The 24,900-nt window shown below is 41.2% G+C and overlaps 1 protein-coding gene across 9 annotated transcripts in view; it reads left to right on the top strand.

The window, feature by feature from the left end:
• The window catches only part of WDR27 (WD repeat domain 27), a 224,797-nt gene that overhangs the window by 111,176 nt on the left and 88,721 nt on the right, over nt 1–24,900 (top strand). For 4 of the 9 annotated variants that reach the window (XM_049905833.1, XM_049905839.1, XM_049905788.1 and 1 more), the window contains 2 exons: nt 3,920–4,017; nt 5,450–7,813. The exons of 1 other annotated variant lie outside the window; for it this stretch is intronic. In XM_049905833.1, coding sequence (XP_049761790.1) covers nt 3,920–4,017; nt 5,450–5,708 — 357 coding nt within the window. In that variant the 3' untranslated portion in view covers nt 5,709–7,813. Of the gene's footprint in view, nt 1–3,919; nt 4,018–5,449; nt 7,814–19,953; nt 20,549–24,900 lie in introns of those variants that run through there. 4 more of the 9 variants (XM_049905848.1, XM_049905796.1, XM_049905803.1 and 1 more) reach the window with 2 other exon arrangements.

Below are 24,900 nucleotides of genomic sequence, written 5' to 3'. Positions count from 1 at the left end.
GCTCTGCAGAACGTTTGTCTTGGCCCGCTGGACCCCTGGAAGCTTCTGCCAAGGCAGACACAGCACCAGCTGCACATGCCTTCTGCTGTCCTCCTCCTTCCCAACCACCCTCTGAGGTCGGAGTTCAGCCTGGGGCCACTCCTCTCTCCCTTTGTTCCTCTGTTTTCTCAGGTGCAGGCCAGGTGGCCGCTCCTGTACAAGCTGCCCGCAGGGTACCCCAGAGCTCCTTTTCTCCTTTCAGCAGGTGACTTCTGTGTATAAGCCCGGCGCTGTCCAGTGCATCCCGACGCATGGTGACCCCATGTGTGTAAGAGTAGAACTGAGTGCCATTGGGTTTTCTTGGCTGTAATCTTTATGGAACCAGATGGCCAGGCTTTTTTTTTCTGTGTTACCACTGGGTCAGTTTGAACTGCTAACCTCTGGGTTAGCAGCTGAGTGAAAACTGTTTGCACCACTCAGGGCCCCCCAGGAAGAGGCTCTTTATATTGAGCTCCGTCCACGTGGCTGGTGTGGCTGCGCTCTCCTCACTGGGTCCTGACTGTGCAGCTGTTGCTGTGACCACAGATGCAGGGCAGACGCTGAGGATGGGGGAGGCTTGGAGGTGACTGGGGTGCACCAGGCAGGGTGAAGAGGCTGGGCTGGCGGGCTGAGGCAACAGGAGACATCTTTCTGAAAACAATGCCCTACCTCTGAAGTGTGCCTTAAATGCAATGCTGAGGAAATTCACTCCCAAGGGTACGGTGAAGCCTCTCTTAATGGTTGGCCAGGAAGAGACCTTGTGTGGGTGTGGACTCCTTTCCCCTGGATGACAACAACCAGTTCACAGAGTTGTCATGATTCTCCAGCCTGCTGAGCCATCCTCTCTTTTAAGTGTGTTTGCTGTAGGAAGCTGCTTAAAATGGCTTCCATACATGGTAGCATTGGTGTGATGACTTGTGAAGGACCCCAGACCACCTTGGTCCACGAGGTCTTTGCTGATGATGGTGATGATGTGGAATCGTTGTGGTGTGCTCTTGGATGGGAGGTGTCGTATTAGGAAAAATAGTTCTGAGGTTTTTTATGGGAAAATAACTGGTTTTACTTCCTGAAAATAAACATCTGAATGGTATATGATGGAATGAGAGGAAAGGGGTATGAGGTTACAGAGGTTTACACTGTGTTTTAATAGCTGTTTTTTTTTTAACGTCTCCTGAATTTTTGTCTAGTTACACAATGTACATCAAAGTGTCTGAAGTAACCATAGCCATATGAGAGCTGCTACTCGTGGGCGGCCCGCCGGGCAAAGCCCAGCGCATGGGAAACACAGATTGTAACTGGCCCAAATGTCCCATTTCCAGTAATCTCTTCTAAACCTAGTAACCAGTGCAGCCACATGACTCACACACCAATAATGCCTTTCTCTTTTTTTTTTTATGAGCGTCCTAGCTCACCAGCAGCAGCGTTCTCTTCTGAGAACTTTTCTCCAGGTCTATGAGTTATGCTGGACAAACACAAAGTGTTCAACTCTTTGTAACTGCACTGACAAGAGGACCATGTCCATCAAAAGTGATGGCCTGTTTTCTTATTTTTAAATCATTTATTTTTATAGCAGAAATACGTAACTCTTTTTTGATTTATTGATGTCTTTAAAAATCTTTGTTGTTAGTTGTCATCAGGTTGGCTCTGACTCACAGGGACCGTGTGTATAACAGAACGAAATATTGCCCTGTCCTGTGCCATCTTCATGATTGTTGGCACGTTTGAGTCCATTGCTGTGGCTATCGTGTCAGTCCATATTTTGGAGGGTTTCTTTCATTTTCGTTGCTGGTGATGGTGAGGAAGAAATAGGACCAGACAATGTGCTGTTCTATTATACATAAGGTCACCATGAGTCAGAGTCTATACTACAGCAGTTAGCTACCTACCTGCCTCCCTATCTACCTACCTATCTATCTGTTTGTTTATCTATCTATCTATGTTGTTGTTAGGTGCTCTCTAGTTGGTTCTGCCTCAGAGCAACCCTATGTGCAACAGAACCAAACACTGCCTGGTCCTGCGCCATCCTCACAGTTGTTATGCTTGAGCCCACTGTTGCAGCCAGTGTGTCAATCCATTTTGTTGAAGGTCTTCCTCTTTTTCACTGACCTTCTGCTTTACCAAGTGTGATGTCCTTCTCCAGGGACTGGTCCCTCCTGATAACATGTCCAAAGTATGTGAGACACAGTCTTGCCATCCTTGCTTCTAAGGAGCATTCTGGCTATACTTCTTCCAAGACAGATTTGTTCTTTTTTTTTTTTTTTATCAGTACATGGTATATTCAATACTCTTTGCCAACACTATAATTCAAAGGCATCAATTCTTCTTCAGTCATTCCTTATTCATTGTCCAGCTTTCACATGCACATGAGGCGATTGAAAACATCATGGCTCGTGTCAGGTGCGTCTTAGTCTTCAAGGTGATACCTTTGCTTTTCAAAACTTTAAAGAGATCTTTTGCAGCAAATTTGCCCAATGCAATGCGTCATTTGATTCCTTGACTGCTGCATCCATGGGTGTTGATTGTGGATCCAAGTGAAATGAAATCTTTGACAACTTAAATATTTTCTCTGTTTATCATGATGTTGCTTATTGGTCCAGTAGTGAGGATTTTTGTTTTCTTATGTTGAGGTGTAATCCATACTGAAGGCTGTGGTCTTTGATCTTCATTAGTAAGCGCTTCAAGTCCTCTTCACTTTCAGCAAGGAAGGTTGTGTCATCTGCGTAACGCAGGTTGTTAATGAGTCTTCCTCCAATTCTGATGCCCCATTCTTCATATAGTCCAGCTTCTCAGGTTTTTTGCTCAGCATACAGATTGAATGGGTATGGTGAAAGGATACAACCCTCATGCACACCTTTCTTGACTTTAAACCACTCAGTATCCCCTTGTTCTGTCTGAAGAACTGCCTCTTGATCTATGTACAGGTTCCTCAGGAGCACGATTAAGTGTTCTGGAATTCCCATTCTTTGCAATGTTATCTATACTTTGTTATGATCCACACAGTCAAATGCCTTTGCATAGTCAATAAAACACAGGTAAACATCTTTCTGGTATTCTCTGCTTTCAGCCAGAATCCACCTGACATCAGCAATGATATCCCTGGTTCCACGTCCTCTTCTGAAACCGGCCTGAATTTCCCTGTCAATGTACTGCTGCAAGTGCTTTTGAAGGATCCTCAGCAAAATTTTACTTGGATTTGATATTAATGATATTGTTCAATAATTTCCACATTTGGCGAGATCACTTTTCTTTTGAGTAGGCATAAATATGAATCCCTTCCCAGTCGGTTGGCCAGGTAGCTGTCTTCCAAATTTCTTGTCATAGATGAGTGAGCACTTCCAGTGCTGCATCTGTTCGTTGAAATATCTCAAATGGTATTCTGTCAATTCCTGGAGCCTTGTTTTTTGCCAATGCCTTCAGTACAGCTTGTACTTCTTCCTTCAATAACATGGGTTCCTGATCATATGCTACCTCCTGAAATGGTTGGATGTTGACCAATTCTTTTTGGTATAGTGACTCCGTGTATTCCTTCCATCTTCTTTTGATGCGTCCTGTGTCATTTAATATTTTCCATGTAGAATCCTTCAATATTGCAATTTGAGGCTTGAAATTTTTCTTCAGTTCTTTCAGCTTGAGAAATGCCAAACATGTTCTTCTCTTTTGGTTTTCTGACTCCAGGTCTTTGCACATGTCATTATAATACTTTGTCTTTCGAGCTGCCCTTTGAAATCTTCTGTTCAGCTCTTTTACTTCATCATTTATTCCTTTTGCTTTTGGAGTCCAATTCTGAAATTATTTTAAATTTGAAAAGTAAGTTTGTTTTCATTTTTTACTTTAGATTCAGATATTATTAATATAATGCTATCCATTTCACCTTTGAACATCTTGATTTTTTTCCCTACAGGGATCACCCTTTGCAGTCCAACAACCTGAGGCTTATAATCTTTTCCTCACTGCAGCTGTGGGTGACGGGATAAAACTGTGGGACATGAGGACTCAGAGGTGAGGCCCTACCCATCCCATCAAGGCCTTTGAGGGCATGAGGTCAGAGGGAGCACCTGGGAGCTGTTTCTGTCAAACCCTCCAAAATACCTAGCTTTAAATATTTGACTCAGTTGGATCCCTTTTTCAAAACATCGTGAAGTTGTGGTGGAACTACCCACATGGGCAGTATAACAAAGAGTGATCAATGGAAGGCAAGGGCAAGGCCATTTCCAAATGTGCAAGGACTGCTGTCCCCTGTTACGTGTATGACACAGGAGAGGCAGGCTTGAGGTCAAGGTCATAGGAGGTGAAGGGAGGCCCCTAAGTGCAGACATCCCAGATGCCCACACACAACTGATCTTCTTTCTGGGGTGTCCCTGTCTATACTAGATGGGGGTTTATACTAGACACGCCTTCCCCCTCAAACCTCGTCTTCTCCTCATTTAATCCCAGCCCTTGCTTGTGCAGAGAAAAAAGCACGAGATAAACAACAAAATACTTCCTGTGGTGGTTGTTGAGCTAAATGTATCTACTGTACTTGATTTTGCCTTTGTTGTTGTTGTTAGTTGCCGTTGAGTCACTTCCGACTGACTTGTGGTGATTCCATGTGTTTTTAATCTTTTCAATAGAAATTGCTTTTCTGGGGGAAAATTTTGTGTTATTTATTTTTTTATTGTTTTAAAATATATGGAACAAAACTTTTGCCATTTTAGCCATTTTAACAGTGGCATTAATTATACTCACAATGTTGTGTAACTGTCACCACTATCCATTTCCAAATCTGTCTGTCATCTGTCATCTATCATCCATCTGTTGTCTGTCGTCATTCTATCACCCATCCATCCAAGGATTACATCACAAGGATAACACGAGCAGAGTGTTTTGCTCCCTTTCTAATCAGTAGAATGGGCATGAAAGCCCCTAGCTCACCTGCATGGACAAGACGCTGCCCTAGTCAGGGCATCTAGAGTGGGCTCTGTATTTGGCCATCCTTGCGTGCTCTTGTGGCACCTAGCCCAGTGCAGGAAAATACTTGTTGAAAGCTGTCTTAGGAATTCTCTGGTTTTCTCAGTAAGTGTAGGAAGTTCTTTTGACAAAACTGGCATTGATGCTATGATCTTTTTTTTTTAGAATACAAAAATTTTATATAGCCTTTTATAAATAGCTATTTGTAAAATTTAACAAGGCTTGATAGAATGTTCCACCTCCCAGAAGTCTTTGAATCATCGATCTAAATATTTTATGATTTTAAAAGTTTTTTCAATATTATTTTCAAAGATCTGAATAATAGTCTGTTTACCATTTAATAATCTTCATATATAAAAGCATTCTTTTGCTGTCAGCTTGTTCCTTTTTTGTGAATAAAAGAAACTAGTTTGTTTCTTTCTCCCAATTTGTGTTAAAAACTAAACAAAATATTTTTTTCCTGGTGTTTCCTCTTCCTGTACAGGTGTGAGCGCCGCTTTGAGGGACATGCAAATCGCTGTCACCCGTGTGGGGTTGCCCTCAGCGCTTGTGGGCGGCATGTGGCCTGTGGTGCAGAGGACAGATATGTAGGTACCTTAGTGGCACATGTACCATTTGGGCTCTTCAGACGCAGATCTGGGCTCCATTGCTGCTTAATGTTATTGCATGTTAGGATGAGAACCCGTTGTAAGCTTGACAATTGGGCAATATTTTCGGATTCTGACACAGTAATAACATTTTAATAACATCAGTGAGTGAGGAATGAAAGACTCATTGTTTTCTTTTTAGTGAGGCATGATACTTTAAACATCAGTCGTTCATTTGTTTATTCGTTTATTAATCATAACACAAATATTGGTTGAACGCCTACTCTGGGAAAGACGTTTTTAGGTGCCGCAGTTTCACCGAATTCAAGATAATAATGTTAATAAATAAAATACCAGATCACGTCTCTGTGACTAAGGGTGCTCCTTTTCCACGTTAGATCTTGCAGGGAAAATGTGCTTGTTCTAGTGAAATGGCTTACTCAGTTTTATAAACACACACAGGTACGTGGACATATGACACGTTATATCGACATGTATGTACATCTTATGGTAGGTCTGGAATAGACCTAACACAAATCTATTTCCTGTTAATATATTTGAAAAACTATTTTATTCGTTTCCTTGGGATGCTGTAACAAATTACCAGAAACCTGGTGGCTTAAAATTACAGAAATTTATTCTCTCACAGCTCTGGAGGCCAGAAATCCAAAGTCAAGATGTTGGCAGGGTTGGCTCTTTCTGGAGGCTCCAAGGGGGAATCTGTTCCATGCCTCTCTCTCAGCTTCGGGTGGCTGCCCAGCAACTCTTGGCGTTCTTTGGCTTGTTGACTCAACACTCTTGTTCTGGCCTCTGTCTTCACAGGGTATTCTCCCTGTGTCTCTGTGTGTCTTGTGTCTCTAATCTCCCCCTCCTTTCTCTGATATGGACGCCAGTCATCTTAAAACCCTTAATTAGGTCCACAAAGATACGTGTGTAAGGTCATATTTGCTGATACTTGGGGTCAGGACTTGGACGTGTCTCCTTGGGAGACACAGTTTAACCCACTAAAGGTCTACAAGGTTATCTAAATCACAAAGACGTTTAATGAAATTTCCAAAGACTAAAGAAAATCCTAAAGTTTATGTGGAAAAATGACATAATGATTTAAATGAGAGTTAGAGATTTATTTTCTAAATACTTTTCTTACTCAGTTTAACCTGTGAGAATGGAATTTAAAGAGTGTTGAGACCTATTTTATTTAAACTTAGTGAAACTTTTAAATAGGGAAAGTTATCATAAAATGATAATAGTTGATAATTTTCTGAACATGCTCCACAGAAACCTTCTTTGACATTTGCTATGATAGATACTTTGAGTTCATCTCTGAGTAAGGTAGTTTGATCATGTGAAACATGGGTAGAAATGGACACTTTGGTTTTTTCCAAAGAAATCAGTGTATTCTAAAACTTAACTACCATGCAGCTAGTACATAATTTGCAAATTTAATAAAACAACTTAAAACACTAAAGTAACATTTGACAGTATGAAGCGTTTGACGGTATGAAGCGTTTGACGGTATGAAGCATTTGACGGTATGAAGCGTTTGCCACCATGTTGGGTTTGCATTATAAGTAAGTGATTTTATGCTGCCGTTTTGAACAAAAACCCCACCAACATGCGAATAATGGCATTTTTGGTTTTCTTTCTGACTTGTTCCTCTGTATCCAGCCATTAACCCAAAACTCTGTATACCACGTCAGATCTATCCATCAAACGCAATTTTGTTTTTGAACATCTTATTACACATAACAGTTTCCTGGCTTTCAGGTAAAATATCTAATCCTTGTTTGCTTCAAAGACTCAAGCACTACCTATATGCATTGCATGAGAAATCCATGCGATAACTTAAGTACAAAACTGTTGTAGAAGCCGGAAGTAATTAACCGTGTATGTGAAATTTTCTTGCATTCCCTTTGATCACCATTTTCTTTTACTCGATGTATCAATGAGTTCAGTTCTCAACATAGGCAACTCACTGGAGTAATCACTAGTTTGACCAAAAAATACCCCCTGGAATGTGACTTTCGTAATACTATGTAGCATTATGTATTCATTTTTATAACATCAATGCCGAACACAGAGTCTGACAAGGAAAGAAACATTCTATAAATATGTTTGATCTGCAGCGAGTGACCTGGATATTTTATTTGAACCTTAGCGGTGTTTATTTCATTAAATACCTACGTTGACTAGGCCTCTGTCTTGGACTGACCTCCTTTGTTCTCTGGCTGTGTAACCCCACGAGGCACCTGTCTTTGACATCAGCTGTCTGCATTTACATTCTCCTTTTGGAGTCAATTATTCTGACAGTTAAAAAATTTAAATGAACCAAAAGTTAAAATATATCAATTTTCTTATTTATCTTCAATATGTTATGCTATAGTTATGTATTTTCAATGTTTCCTTTTGGGGAAAGGGTTCAGGCATTTTTAAAAAGGCTTCCCAATGAGCAGCTTTCCTATTTTTTATATTTCATATTTTAACCAATTACATGCCTTGGAGAAGAAATGTGAGATAGAAAGTGTACCGCAATTACTTAGACATGCATACCCTTTAAATGTGTCTTATTCCTTACAGGTAGATTAAAAATAGGATGTATTTTCTGAAATATATTAAGTGCAAATAAAAAATCTTTTAAAAGATATGAAATATTCTCAATATTTACTAGAAAAAAATTAGTATGGACTTGTCTGCTCTGCGATATTTTTGAGTCTTAACATAGTCGGTGCATTTTATGCACATGCCACAGCATCAGTTCCCAAAATTGGGACCTTAATATGTCATGGAAAAGAATCCGGAAGATCTTGAGCCAAAAAAAGAAAAAAGAAAAAGTCCTCATACAGCAATGTACGACGGTTTCAAAATCTCCACATCTTGACAACACTTATTTTTCTTTTTAATAGCTAAGCTTGTGTCTGTGAAGTGGTATATCATTGTGGTTTTAATTTGCATTTCCCTAGTGACTAAAGACGTTGAGAATCTTTTCACGTGCTTCTTGGTCATTTGTATATCTTCTCTGGAGATATGTCTATTCAAATCTTTTGCCCATTTTTATATTGATTTGTCTTTTTGCTGTTCAGCTATAGTTCTTTATATATTCTGGATAAACTCTTATCAGATCTATGATTTGTAAGTGTTATCTCCCAGTCCATGTCGTGTTGTCTTTTTACCTGCTTGATGGTGTCTTTTGAAGCATAAAACTTTTAATTTTGATGAAGTACAATTTATCTGTTTTTTCTCTTGTTTATGATTTTGGTATCATATGTAAGAAACCACAGTTATATCGAAGATAAGAAGCCTAATCCAAGATGTGTGCTCATGTTTTCTTCTAAGAGGTTTATAGTTTTAGCTTACCTTTAGGCATCTGGTCCATTTCGAGTTGACTTTTGTATATAGTGTAAGTTAGAGTTCCAGCTTCATCCTTTTGCATTTGGGCAACCCATTTTCCCAGCACAATCAATTTGTTGGAAAGACAGTTCTTTCTCCATTCATTTGTCTTGGTACCCTTGTTGAAAATCTATTAACCATAAATATAAAGGTTGATTTCTGGGGATTCTGTTGTATTGACCTGCCTGCACTGATTCTGTATACGCGCTGATCAGTCTGTCTGTCCTTAGGCCAGGACAACACTGTCCTGATTACTCCAGCTTTGCAGTAAGTTTCAAAACAGGAAAGTGTGAGTCGTCCAACGTTTTTCTTCTTTTTCAAGATTGTTGTGGCTATTCTGGGTCCCTACACATATCTATATGGATTTTAGGCTCAGCTTGTTAATTTCTCCAAAATAGGCAGCCGATAAAGATTGCACTGAATCTGTAGATCAACTTGGGGAGTATTGCCATCTCAACTATATTAAGGCTTCTAATACGTGAAACCAAAGACGTCTGTCAGTTTGTTGTACTGTAGGGGCTTGTGTGTTGCTGTGATGCTGGAAGTTATGCCACTGGTATTCAAATACCAGCAGGGTCAACCATGGCAGACAGGTTTCAGCTGAGCTTCCAGGCTAAGACATACCAGGAAGAAGGACCCGCTGGTCTACTTCTGAAAAGAATTTGTTAGTGAAAACCTTATGAATAGCAGTGGAACGTTGTCTGATATAGTGCCAGAAGATGAGCCCGTCAGGTTGGAAGGCACTAAAAAGATGACTAGGGAAGAGTTGCCTCCTCAGAATAGAGTTGACCTTAATGACGTGGATATAATCAGGCTTTTGGGACCTTCATTTGCTGATGTGGGCCAACTCAAAATGAGAAGAAACAGCTGCAAACATCCATTAATAATTGGAATGTAGAATGTATGAACTATGAATCTAGAAAAATTGGAAATCATCAAAAATGAAATGGAACCCATAAACATTGATATTCTAGGCATTAGTGAGCTGAAATGGACTGGTATTGGCCATTTTGAATCAGACAATCACATGGTCTACTGCGCCAGGAATAACTTGAAGAGAAATGGCGTTGTATTTGTTGTCAAAAAGAACATTTCAAGATCTATCCTGAAGTACAACTCTGTCAGTGATAGGATAATATCCATATGCCTACCAGTTAATACGACTGTTATTCAAATTTACAGATCAACCACTAAGGCCATAGATGAAGAAACTGTATCATTAATATCACACGCAAGTAAAATTTTGCTGAATATCATTCAAAAGCAGCTGTAGATCAACAGGGAACTGCCAGAAATTTAAGTCAGATTCAGAAGAGGACATGGAATGAGCCATATCATTGCTGATGTCACATGGATCTTGGCTCAAAGCAGAGACTACCAGAAAGATGTTTGCCTGTGTTTTATTGACTATGCAAAGGCACTCGACTGTGTGAAGCTTATCACATTATGCATAACATTGCGAAGAATGGGAATTCCAGAACAGTTAATCATGCTCATGAGGAACCTCTACATAGACCAAGAAGCAGTTGTTTGGACAGATCAGTGGGATACCGCATGGTTTAATGTCAAGAAAAGTATGCATCAGGGTTGTATTCTTTCACCATATTTATTCAGTCTGTATGCTGATGAAATAATTGGAGAAGCTGGACTATATGAAGAAGAGTGGGGCATCAGGATTGGAGGAAGACTCATTAACAACCTGCCTTATGCAGATGACACAACCTTGCTTGCTGAACGTGAAGAGACGTGAAGAACTTACTCATGAAATTCGGAGACCACAGCCTTCAGTATGGATTACGCCTCAACATAAAGAAAACAAAAATCCTCACAATTGGACCAATAAGCAACATCATGATAAAAGGATAAAAAATTGAAATTGTCAGTGATTTCATTTTACTGGGATCCACAATCAACACCCATGGAAGTATCAGTCAAGAAATCAAATGATGCATTGGATTGGACAGATCTACTGCAGAAAATCTCTTTAAAATGTTGAAAAGCAAAATGTCACTTTGAGGACTAAGGTGCACCTTACCGAAGCCATCGTGTTTTCAGTCACCTTTTGTGGATGTGAAAGCTTGACACTGAGTACGGAAGACTGAAGAAGAATTGACATCCTTGAATTATGGTGTTGGCGAAGACTATTCAATATACCACGAACTGCCAAAAGAACAAAGAAATCTGTCTTGGAAGAACCACAGCCAGAATGCTCCTTAGAAGCAAGTATGGCGAGACTTCATCTCACATATTTTGGAAGTGTTATCAGGAGGGATCAGTCCCTGAAGAAGAACATCATGCTTGGTAAAGAAGAGGGTCAGTGAAAAAGAAGAAAACGGCCAATCGGATGGTTTGACACAGTCGCTGCAACAATGGACTCAGGCGTAACACCAAACATGAGGATGGTGCAGGACCAGGCAGTATTTAGTTCTGTTTTACGTAGGGTAGCTATGAGTCGGAACCAACTCAGCTGCACATAACAACAACAACAATTAAAATACTTGTTTTCCACGAGGGTTGAGATTAAATTGAATCATTTGCAAAATTATTCCTTACTACTCTCCAGAATATAAAATATGCCTTATCCCTTTGGTTTTGCCATTGTCACTGCGTTGAAGTCCAGCTTATTAAATGTGCTTATCTAATAAAAATATCCCTGGTGTTTGAGGGTCATCATGATCAGGAAGGTTCATTACCTTGAGCTGCTTCTAGGACAAAAGCCGTGCTTCGTTTAGTACCATTTTCATATTGAAAAGAAAATCTATTTCTTAAGTAAATATTACCTGGCTTCTTTTCACAATATTGTGATACCATCTTATGTGTATTTTGAGATTATAGCCAAATAAGATCGAGTGTTAATTCCCACTTAGAATTAGTGTAAAAACGGCTTGGGGAGCAGTGTCTGCCCCCCTTTTACTTCACAAGGGGAAAGGAGAATCAAGATCAACAGCCCAAGGCTGATTCCCATTAGACAGAGGTCAAACATGCCTCCTCTCTCTGCCATCTCTGCTAATTCTGACATCAACAGACCCTCCCACAGCACTCTGTACTGGATTTGATAATTTATTGCGGTGGCCACACAGAACTCACAGACCATACTCACAATTATGGAGCTTATTAGAGAAGTAACAATTACAACTCAGGCTCAAAAACACTCAGGATATAGTTCTTCCACGAGGATAGCCTCTCCCCAGGTGTACTCATAGGCATGCCTGTCCCTGGCCCTCAGTCTCAGCCCATAGGCACTGAGCTTTCTCTCTCCTTGGACCAGGAAGCCCACCATGCCATCTCCTGATGCCAGTCTCTGCTGCTGAGGCTTTCCTGCTGATATCCCCTTCCTTGGTGGTGATGGGCTCCTCCTCTCCACGCTGGTATTGGTTCTCTTTTAATATAAAACTGACCAGTCCCCCTGGTAGGCAACAATTACCCTGTCACACAGTCACCTGGGTGGGAGTTACAAGACCATGGCTTGAAAGACCACACTCAAAAGTAATTAATCTAACCGCAGGCCACCCCCTGGCTTTTCTAGCCATGGTTCTTTCATATTTGGGGGATAACCTCCCCTCCCAATCATTTTGCCTGTCTGAAACAGTCATTAAGAATTAGTCCTGCAGTAGGGCAAAACAGACCTGAGGGATGAGGTTGTTCAGGTACCAGCCGTTCAGGTCTGCTGCAGATGTCCAGCTGATTTGGTGAGGCTCACCAACAGTTCATCTCATTTTCACCATTTCTGGCATCTGATAGAATTTAACTGAGAAGATTATTCCCTTGCTCTGAGCCTCACAAGAAATCAGCATAGCAAAACCTTTAGGGGACTTCAGGTTCAGCCACTGCACTCCAGTCCAGCAGTGCCTCCTCCCTAGTCCACTCTTTTATACTTATAGCTTCTACAATTACAGTTTTTACAATTGCAATTAACCCTGTTAACAATTAGCACTCATAGTTGAATCATATAATCCTATCAGCATCTTCCCCCACCCTCTCTTTCCCAGACCCATCAGGAAAAGAGGAAATCTATCCAGTGGGGATCATCCCTTGTCCCCATCATTTTGAGTGTAAGCACAGGCATGAAAGCATGTAAGCCAGCCACTTCATGCCTTTATTGCCCCCTGTTTCAGGTAGCTAGTGTTTAAATTGCCCATCCCTGTCAAACCAGTCGTTAGTCAGAATCGACTAGAGGGCACTGGGTTTGGTTTGGTCAAACCAGTACTGAGGAGGTAAGCATGTTCCTTGGTATTGAAGAATCTTCTGTTCCGGTTGGAACTTTGAGCATCTACTTCCATAAGCAAAGTCCAGTCCAGAGCAAGCCATCAAATTCCAGCAATCTACACCAGCTCATGCTGTCAAACATCTTTCTCTTAATTTGGTGGCATTCTGGTCAGCTCATTCCTAGCCATCCAAGCTAGGTCACAATGGGAGTTTAGACACATCTCCCAGCACTTCAGACAGTCCATTCACACGCTGTCATCCCTACCTGCCTTGGGCTAGGTCAACGGGTTCAACTCGTAAATTTCAGGAGTCCAGCAACTCCTTTTACTTGTGACCAGCCAGGCTTTCCTTATTCTTTCATCCCTAGCCCTCATGGGCTAGGTCAACGGGTGCCAATGGAACATGTCCAAGTTCAGCCCATCTCTTCATTGTTGCACTTCCTCCACTTCCACTCACTGAATGGACCCAGGTAGTCACCACAAGTGAGCAGATAAAGCAGATGAAGGGAGCAGACTCCCTTTAAGTTCCAGTTCTGTAAGAAGGTTCCTTCCAATGGACACTGACTTTTCCTGCCTGGATGCATCCTACAGGATGCATCCTACAGCAAACCACTGGCTTGAATTTCAAAAAGAACAGCCACCTTTTTTCTGTAAGCTCTTCCTTCAAATGCAAATCTTCTGTTCTCTTAGCAGTTGTGGGTGGCTCTGCATGTTTTTTCAAATGCGAATCTGGATGGGGCTCAGGTTTTCAGCCTTAGGCCCTCTTTCTATACTGAGGGCTACTGTATTCAAAAAAACCTGTGTTTCCCTTGGGCAAATCCTATTTTCCCTTTTAGCATATCCAATCAAGTATTAGCTGAAGGCAGAGTTGCACACTCTCTGTAATCTATAATACCCAATATTCATCTCTAGCATACATTTAGGTCAGCATTACAACATTAGGTAGGAGAAACATTCAATACCCATATAGTACATTCAGATAATTGTGTAATCCTAAACACATAACCATTTTAAAACATTCCAGTTTAATCTTCTCTGCACCTTAACTATCTTCCCATTCATATTCATATGGCCTGGGACACTGCCTGGGTGGAACCAGAAGACCTGGCCCCCTATCAGTCATCCTGCTTATATAGCCTGGCTTCTGCCTCAGGCCACTCCAGGTACAGCTTTTCAGCCGTTACAGGTAACAACAACCAAAGTAACTAAGTAAGAATCAAAAGTTTCACTTCCGAAGCTGTTTCTTTCTTTCTCCAAAAAAGTCTTATGCTTTCACCTGCCTGGAGCCATGGAAAGAATCCCAATTCTGACACCACCTGTAAAAATGGCTTGGGGGCAGTGTCTGACCTCCTCGTACTTCACAAGGGGGAAGGAGAACCAAGATCAACATCCCAAGGCTGATTCGCAGGAGGTGGAGGTCAGACATGCCTCCTCTCTCTGCCATCTTTACTAATTCTGGCACCAACAGTTCCTCCCATAGCTCCCTCTGCTGGGTCCAGTAATTCATTGCAATGGCCACAAAGAACTCACAGACCATATTCACGATTATGGTGATTATTCAGGAAGTAACAGTTACAATTCAGGCTCAGGAGCACCCAGGATATAGTTCTTCCATCAGGATAGCCTCTCCCCAGATGTGCTCGCAGGCACACCTCTCTCTGGCCCTCAGTCTTGGCCCAAAGGCACTCAGCTTTCTCTCTCCTTGGGCCAGCAAGCCCACCATGTTGTCTCCTGCTGCCAGGTCTCTGCTACTGGGTCTCTTCTGCTTATCTCTCCTTCCTTGATGGTGGTGGGCTCCTCCTCTCTGCTCTGGGATTGGCTCTCTTTTAAGGTAAAATTGACCAATCCCCTTGGTAGGCTACAGTTACCCTATCACACAGCTATCTGGGTGGGAGTTATAAGACAATGACTAGAAAGGTCACACACAAAAGTAATTAACCTATTTCAATTAGGTAAAAACAAAATAGGAGATTAGAAAGGACTTTTCAACAAAACGATTGTATAATAGAAACTGATTAAAAACAAAAACTTTAAAAACTGTTTCTTAATTTACAAAGCTCGTTCAACTCTTTCTACCTCTCAACCTCAGCCGTTAAGGATCTGCACTTCACTTTTCTCTGTTCCTTGACCCTTCTTTTTTTCATAGGCTAACACTTGCAAGTAAAATTTTGCTCTAAAACATTCAAAAATGGTTGCAGCAGTACATCAGCAGAGAACTGCCAGAAATTCAAGCCAGAGTCAGAAGAGAAGTGGAATGAGGGATATCATTACTGATGTTAGATAGATCCTGGCTGAAAGCAGAGAATACCAGGCAGATGTTTACTTGTGTTTTATTGACTATGCAAAGGCATTTGACTGTGTGGATCATAATAAATTATGGATAACATTGCAAAGAATGAGAATTCCAGAACACTTAATTGTGCCGATAAGGAACCTCTACATAGATCAAGAGGCAGTTGTTGGAACAAGAGGGTACTACATGGTTTAAAGTTAGGAAAGGTGTGTGTCAAGGTTGTGTCCTTTCACCATACTTATTCGGTCTGTATGCTGATCAAATAACCCGAGAAAGTGGACTATATGAAGAAGAATGGAGCATCAGGATTGGAGGCAGACTCATTAACAACCTGCGTTATGCAGATGACACAACCTTGCTTGCTAAAAGTGAAGAGACTTGAAGCACTTACTAGTGAAGATCAAAGACCACAGCCTTCAGTATGGATTACACCTCAACATAAAACAAAAATCCTTACAACTGGACCAATGAGCAATATCATGATAAATAGAGAAAAGATTGAAGTTGTCAAGGATTTCATTTTACATGGGTCCACAGTCAACGCCCATGGAAGGAGCAGTCATGAAATCAAATAATGCATTGCACTGGGCAAATCTGCTGCAAAAGATCTCTTTAAAGTGTTAAAAAGCAAGGATGTATTTTTAAGGACTAAAGTGCACCTGACCCAAGGCATGGTGTTTATAATTGCCTCATATGCGTGTGAAACCTGGGTAATGAATAAAGCAGATCAAAGAAGAATTGACAACTTTGAATTGTGGTGTTGGTGAAGAACAGTGAATATACCATGGAATGGCAAAAGAATAAACAAATCTGTCTTGGAAGAAATATAGCCTGAATGCCTCTTAGAAGCAAGGATGGCAAGACTTTGTCTCACATACTTTGGAAGTGTTATCAGGAGGAATCAGTCCCTGGAGAAGGACATCATGCTTGCTAAAGCAGAGGGCCAGCAAAAAAGAGGAAGACCCTCAACGAGATGGATTGACACAGTAGCTGCATCAGTGGGCTCAAGCATAACAGTGATTATAAGAGGATGACACAGGACCATGCAGTGTTTCATTCTGTTGTATGTAGGGTCTCTATGAGTCGGAATCGACTTGATGGCAGCTAACAACAACAGCAAAAACAACAACAACCCTTGCATATGTGCCCTCCATCCCCTCCTCTTTGGACTTCTCCACGATCTTGTTCTGTCTGAAACATTTTTCCTTCTTACTTCTGCAGTTTCAATCGTTTTTCGTCTAGCCTACAAACAAGTTTTCTGGAGTCTAAAAACACTAACTAAATTCATCAACTTGTGTTTAACTTACTTTTGTAATTGGAATTCTGGCACAACTATTATATTGAAACTGCTTTCTAAAAAGTTACAGAGAAGAACCTCATTACCTAACCTGCTCTGGTCGTTGTTGTTAGTTGTGGCCGAATTTGCTCTGACTCATGGTGGCGATCTTATGTACAACAGAATGAGTGTTGCCTAGATCCTGTACCATCCTCACATTTGTTGGTATGTTTGAGCGCAGTGTTGTAGTCACCATGTCAGTCCAGCTTATGGAGGGTTTCCCTCATTTTCTCTGACCCTATACTTTACCAAATATGATGTCCTTTTCTAGCAGCGTAACCTAGTGCTTAGGAGCCATTGTGGCATAGCAGTTAAGAGCTTGGCTGCTAACTGAAAGGTTGGAGGTTAGAACCTACTCAGCGGCTTCATGGGAGGAAGACCTGGTGATCTGCTCCCATAAAGATTACAGTCAAGAAAACCCTATGGGACAGTTCTACTCTGTCGCATGGGGTCACCATGAGTTGAAATTAGCTTATGATGGCACAGAACAACAAAGCTCGCTGAGTCTTGAGATTTTGGCCGTTTCTGTTGGGCTCACAGAAGTGCAGTGTTAAATTGGAGGAGGATAGTGGAGTGGTGAGAAGGTGCTGGAGGGGTATCAGGAGGCAGCATTGTGACAGAGGCATAGCTGTCCCCGTCTCCCCTTGTTTAAAACGAGCTAGGAACATGAGCCATCTCTCAGACCCTTCAGCTCTAGCACTCAGTCATTCTGAGGGGTTTGGTTTCTGTCTGATTGTTTGTTGTCTGCTCCTACATATCAATTGCTACTAGAATCAGAAGAACTACAGTCTCAGTGGAGGAGTCTTCAGGTAATGTCAGTAATTATCTTACCAAAGTTAACTATCTCTATGCAACAGCACCCAACAACCATCTCTTGCTAAACATTTTTTTTTTTTTTAGCCTTAATCTAATTTTTCATAAGGTTTTCACTGGCTAATTCTTTTCAGAAGTAGACTGCCGGGTCTTTCTTCCTAGTCTGTCTTGGTCTGGAAGCTCAGCTGAAGCCTGTCCTCCGTGGGTGACCCTGCTGGTATCTGAATACTGATGGAATAGCTTCCAGCCTCACAGCCACATTCAATCCCCCACAGCACAACAAACTGACAAATAGGGGAAACCTATTGCCATCGAGTCGATTCCAACTCATAGCAACCCTGTAGGACAGAGAAGAACTACCCCATAGGGTTTCCAAGGAGCGGCTGGTGGATTCGATCTGCCAACCTCTTGGTTAACAGCCGAGCTCTTAACCTCTGGGCCTCATAGCCAGTTCTATGCTGAGAAATATGGAAGACAGCTTCCTGGCCAACTGACTGGAAGAAATTCATATTTATGCCTATTCCCAAGAAAGGTGCTCCAACCGAATGCAGAAATTATAGAACAATATCATTAATATCACAGGCAAGCAAAATTTTGCTGAAGATCATTCAAAAGTGGCTGCAGCAGTATATCGACAGGGAACTGCCAGAAATTCAGGCTGGATTCAGAAGAGGACGTGGAACCAGGGATATCATTGCTGATGTCAGATGAATCCTGGCTGAAAGCAGAGAATACCAGAAGGATGTTTACCTGTGTTTTATTGACTATGCAAAGGCATTTGACTGTGTGGATCATAACAAATTATGGATAACGTTGAGAAGAATGGAAATTCCAGAACGCTTAATTGTGCTCATGAGGAACCATTACATAGATCAAGAGGCAGTTGTTTGGACAGAAGGAGGGGATACTGAGTGGTTTAAAGTCAGGAGAGGTATGCATCAGGGTTGTATTCTTTCACCATACCTATTCAATCTGTATGCCCAGCAAATAATACAAGAAGCTGGACTCTATGAAGAAGAACGGGGTATCAGGATTGGAGGAAGACTCATTAACAACCTGTGTTATGCAGATGACACAACCTTACTTACTGAAAGTGAAGAGGACTTGAAGCACTTACTAATGAAGATCAAAGGCCACAGCCTTCAGTATGGATTACACCTCAACATAAAGAAAACAAAAATCCTCACAACTGGACCAGTAAGCAACATAATGATAAATGGAGAGAAGATTGAAGTTGTTGAGGCTTTCAGTTTACTTGGATCCATAATCAACAGCCATGGAAGCAACAGTCAAGAAATCAGAAGATGCATTGCATTGGGTAAATCTGCTGCAAAGGACTTCTTTAAAGTGTTAAAAAGCAAAGATATCACCTTGAAGACTAAGGTATGCCCGACCTGAGCCATGGTATTTTCAATGGCATCATATGCATGTGAAAGCTGGACAATGAATAAGGATGACCAAAGAAGAATTGATGCCTTTGAATTGTGGTGTTGGCAAAGAATATCGAATATACCATGGACTGCCAAAAGAATGAACAAATTTGACTTGGAAGAAGTACAACCGGAATGCTCCTTAGAAGCAAGGATGGCAAGACTGTGTCTTACATACTTTGGACATGTCAGGAGGGATCAGTCCCTGGAGAAGAACATCCTGCTTGGTAAAGAATAGGGTTAGCAGAAAAGAGGAAGACCCTCAATGAGGTGGATTGACACAGTGGCTGCAACAGTGGGCTCAAGCATAACAACGATTGTAAGGGTGGCTCAGGACCAGGCATTGTTTTGTTCTGTTGTGCATAGGGTTGCTATGAAGTGGAACTGACTCGAAGGCATCAAAGGATGACAACAATCATCTTTCATTTCTCTGTGGTGTTTTACCCTGGCCATCTCTTGTTCTTGAAATCCTTTCCCCTCGTGGCTCCTCGTCATCATGGTTCTTTTTGTACATTTGGTTACTTCTTTGAATTTTCTTCCTCCTCCCTTTTCTCTTGTATATTCAGTCCACTCTCATGGTTTCAGCTATAGCATTGATCACAAATCAGATAGGTATCAAATTACTTCTAATTCTGGCCTCTTCCCTATTTCCTGAATATATAGAGCTGCTAGATATCATTTGTAGGCCTTGTTGGCACTTTGAAGTTAATGGATGCAGGACTGAGTGAGGTATTTTTCTGTGATATCTGCTCTTCAGAACATGGTTTCATTTTCCTTTCAGTTAGTAAGAGCTGGTGATTTTTTTTATGCCTTTAAGATGCATTGTGGAGATGTCAAAAGGTTATTAGGAATCTCTTTCTCCTTGCCCTCAATAGCTTGAAATCTAGAATGTGTCTGTGTAATAATTCACAGTATATTTCTTATGTAATTTACACAGAGAGTCCCTGGCTGGCGCAGATGGATAAGTGCTCATCTGCTAACCGGAAGGTTGGCAGTTCGAACTCAGTCAGAGGTGCCTTGGAGGACAGACCTGGTGATCTGCTTCTGAAGGGTCACAGCCTCGTAAACCCTTTTGGAGCCGTTCTCCTCTGCACACATGGGGTTGCTGTGAGTTGAAGTCGACGTGATGGCAACTAACAGCAACAACAACCACACTTACATATGGATCTTAAAGTGCAGTCATCTCTCAGTATCCTTGGAGACTGGTTCCAGGACTCCCCAGGGATGCCACAATCCAAGAACACTCTAGTCCTGTGTATAAAATGGTGTAGTACTTGCATATAACCTATGCACATCCTCCCATATACTTTAAATCTTCTCTACATTACTTATAATACCTAATACAATGTAAATGCTATATAAATAGTTGTTATACTGTATTGTTTAGGGAATAATGACAAGAAAAAAAGTTTCTTTCTTTTCCAAATATGTTCGATCTGAGGTTGGTTGAATCTGTGGATGTGAAACTCATGGATATGGATGGCTGATTGTAATTGTATGTTTAACTTTTATGAATAAAGTTGCTATGAATATTTTTGTACAAATCTTTTTGCAGACATGTGTTTTCATTTCTCTTGGGTCAGTACTGAGAAGTGAGATTGCTAGGTCATAATGTTGTTGTACATTTAACTTCATTGGAACCTGCCAGATGGGTTTTCATAGTGGTTCTGCCATTTTAACAATTTAACACAAGTATTTGGCACACCCACACATGTGCACACAAAACTACAATTAGAATGACAAATGATAAACCAAAGCAAGTGGATAATATGCCGAATGAGGTAAAAGCTACAATGAAGTAAGCAGAATATCATGATGAAATGTTTAATGGCCTGGATTTAGAAAACTAAAAGGCAAGGGTTAACTTTACCCAAAGAATTTGGTCTTTGTTCCATGGTCCCTGAGAGATAATCTCTAAAACCTTGGAATTTCAAGTAGTATGTGTCTTTGATGAGGATGCCAGACCACACCTAACCTAACAGGTTATACTAGAGAGGTGACTCTTGCTTGGGCAATGCCCAGACCCTCCTCATGATATCAACCCAATGTCAGGGGAGGAGGGCTGAAGGTTCAGTTTGCTCCATCATGCCTACATAAAGAAGCCCCAGTAAAGGCTCTGCATTGGGAACCTTTCTAGATCTCGCCTTATGCATCTCTTCATTTGTATACTTTTTTCCTGTAATAAATCTATAATCATAAATATAGTACTTTTTGTGAGTTCTGTGAGTCATTCTGCTGAATTATTGAACCCAAGGGAGCCAGCAGGTCAGAAATAAGGAGAACCCTGGGGACCCTCTGCCAAATAAAGGGTAGAGGGGAGACCCAAATTTGTAGTCACAGGTCAGAAGTGAGGGTGTTGTGAGGACTCTTAAACTTGCAGCTGGAGTCTGAGGTCTTGGGCAGACTCAGCAATCTGCAGGATTGTGCCCTTTAACTGGTGAATTCTGACCTTGCTCTGGGTGGTTAGGGTCCGAGGAAGAAGTGCTGCATGGGCAGCTGGTAGCAGAACAGAAGTGGAACAGAGGGGTACAGAATTGATAATAGATTGCTTTGATTTGAGAAATGGGATTTGATTTCCCCAGCACTAGTAACTTATGTGGATGTCAGTTTGTCATACTGTGGGGACTTGTGTGTTGCTGGAAGCTAGGCCACCGGTATTCAAATACCACCAGGGTAGCCAAAGGTGGACAGGTTTCAGCTGAGCTTCCAGACTAAGACAGACTAAGAAGGAAAACCAGGCGGTCTACTTCTGAAAAAAATTAGCCAGTGAAGACTTTATGAATAGAAGCAGAACATTGTCTGATATAGTGCCAGAAGATGAGCTCCTCAGGTTGGAAGGCACTCAAAAGATGACTAGGGAAGAGTTGCCTCCTCAGAATAGAGTTGACCTTAATGACGTGGATATAGTCAGGCTTTTGGGACCTTCATTTGCTGATGTGGCCCAACTCAAAATGAGAAGAAACAGCTGCAAACATCCATTAATAATTGGAATGTAGGATGTACGAACTATGAATCTAGGAAAATTGGAAATCATCAAAAATGAAATGTAACCCATAAACATTGATATCCTAGGCATTAGTGAACTGAAATGGACTGGTATTGGCCATTTTGAATTGGACAATCATATGGTCCACTATGCAGGGAATGACAACTTGAAGAGAAATGGTGTTGCATTCATTGTTAGAACATTTCAAGATCTATCCTGAAGTACAATGCTGTCAGTGATAGGATAATATCCATACGCCTACAAGGAAGACCAGTTAATACGACTATTATTCAAATGTACACACCAACCACTAAGGCCAAAGATGAAGAAGCTGAAAATTTTTACCAACATCAGCAGTCTGAAATTGATAGAACATGCAATCAGGATGCATTGATGATTACTGGTGATTGGAATGTGAAGATTGGAAACCAAGAAGAAGGGTCGGTAGTAGGAAAATATGGCCTTGGTGATAGAAACAATGCCGGAGATCAAATGATAGAATTTTGCAAGACCAACGACTTCTTCATTGCAAATACCTTCTTTCACCAACATAAATGGTGACTGTACACATGGACCTCACCAGATGGAACACACAGAAGTCGAATTGACTACATCTGTGGAAAGAAATGATGGAAAAGCTGTATATCATCAGTCAGAACAAGGCCAGGGGCCGACTGCAGAACAGATCATCAGCTACTCAAATGCAAGTTCAAGCTGAAGCAAAGAAAATTAGAACAAGTCCATGAGAGCCAAAATACAACCTTGAGTATATCCCACCTAAATTTAGATTCCATCTAGATTTGATGCATTGAATACCAATGACCGAAGACCAGACGAGTTGTGGAACGACATCCAGGATATCATACATTAAGAAAGCAAGATGCTGTTAAAAAACAGGAAGAAAAGACCAAAATGGATGTCACAAGAGACTTTGAAATTTGCTCTTGAACACTGAGTAGCTAAAGCGAACAACAGCAGTGATGAAATAAAAAAAAATAAAAGAACAGAAGATTTCAAAGGGCAGCTCAAGAAGACAAAGTATTGTAATAAAACGGGCAAAGACATGGAGTTAGAAAACCAAAAGGGAAGAACATGGTCGACATTTCTCCAGCTGAAAGTATCGAGGGAAAAATTCAAGCCTCGAGTTGCAATACTAAAGGTTTCTCTAGCACTGGGTCTGGGTTATGGGCAAAATACTCAATGATATGGAAAGCACTGAAAGAAGATGGAAGGAATACACAGAGTCACTGTACCAAAATGAATTTGTCGACGTTCAGTCATTTCAGAAGGTAGCATATGATCAAAAACTGATTGTACTGAAGGAAGAAGTCCAAGCTGCACTGAAGATATTGGAGAAAAACAAGACTCTGGGAAATTGACGGAATACCAACTGAAATGTTTTAAGAAATGTATGCAGTGTTGGAATTGCTCACTAGTATACGCTAAGAAATTTGGAAGACAGCTACCTGGCCAACTGACTGGAAGAGATCCATTTATGCCTATTCCACAGAGAGGTGATCCAACAGAATGCGGAAATTATTGAACAATATCATTAATATCACATGCAAGTAAAATTTTGCTGAAGATCCTTCAAAGGCGGCTGCAGCAGTACATCCACAGGGAACTGCAGAAGTTCAAGCTGGATTCAGAAGAGGATGTGGAACCAGGGATATCGTTGCTGATGTCAGATGGATCCTGGCTGAAAGCAGAGAATACCAGAAGGATGTTTACCTGTGTTTTATTGACTATGCAAAAGTATTTGACTGTGTGGATCATAACAAATTATGGATAACATTGGGAAGAATGGGAATTCCAGAGCACTTGATTGTGCTCATGAGGAATCTTTACATAGATCAAGAGGCAGCGGTTTACAGAGAACAAGGGTATACTGTGTGGTCTAAAGTCAGGAAAGGTGGGTGTCAGGGTTGTATCCTTTCACCATACCTATTCAGTCTGTATGCTGAGCAAATAATCTGAAGAAAAATGGAGCATCAGGGTTGGAGGAATACTCATTAACAACTTTCGTTATGCAAGTGACACAACCTTGCTTGCTGAAAGTGAAGAGGACTTGAAGCACTTACTGATGAAGATCAGAGACTACAACCTTCGTTATGGATTATTGCACCTCAACATAAAGAAAACAAATTCTCACAACGGGGTCAGCAAGCAGCATTATGATAAATGGAGAAAAGACTGGAGTTGTCAAGGATTTCATTTTACTTGGATCCACAATCAACAGCCATGGAACCAGCAGTCAAGAAATCAAATGACACATTGCATTGGGCAGATCTGCTGCAAAAGGCCTCTATCAAGGGTTGAAAAGCAAAGATGTCACTTTGAAGACTAAGGTGTACCTGACCCAACTCAGGTGTTTTCAACTGCCTCATATGCATGAGAAAACTGGACAATGAATAAGGAAGACCAAAGAAGAATTGACACCTTTGAGATGTTGCTGTTAGCGAAGAATATTGAATATACCATGGACTGCCAAAAGAATGAACAAATCTGTCTTGCAAGAAGTATAGCCAGAATACTACTTCGAAGCAAGGATGGCGAGAGTTTGCCTTATGTATTTTGGACATGTTGTCAGAAGGTATCAGTCTCTGGAGAAGGATGTTATGCTTGGTAAACTGGAAGGTCAGCGCAGAGGAGGAAGACCCTGCAGGTGATGGATTGACACAGTGGCTGCAACAATGGGCTCAAGTGTAACAGCCATTACGAGGATGGCGCAGGAGCGGGCAGTGTTTGGTTTTATTGTACATAGGGTCACTATGAGCTGGAACTGATTGGATAGCAGCTAACAACAGCACAACAGTAGCTTACTCTCTACATATCCTGGTTTCTTCCATAAAATTTGGGAATCTTAATAATACCAGAGGAACATACCTCAACTGTTTG

Source organism: Elephas maximus, chromosome 1 (assembly GCF_024166365.1).
Source record: "Elephas maximus indicus isolate mEleMax1 chromosome 1, mEleMax1 primary haplotype, whole genome shotgun sequence".
NCBI lineage: Eukaryota > Metazoa > Chordata > Mammalia > Proboscidea > Elephantidae > Elephas > Elephas maximus.
Note: the sequence above shows the minus strand (reverse complement) of the source record. Positions and strands in the feature narration are given on the sequence as shown.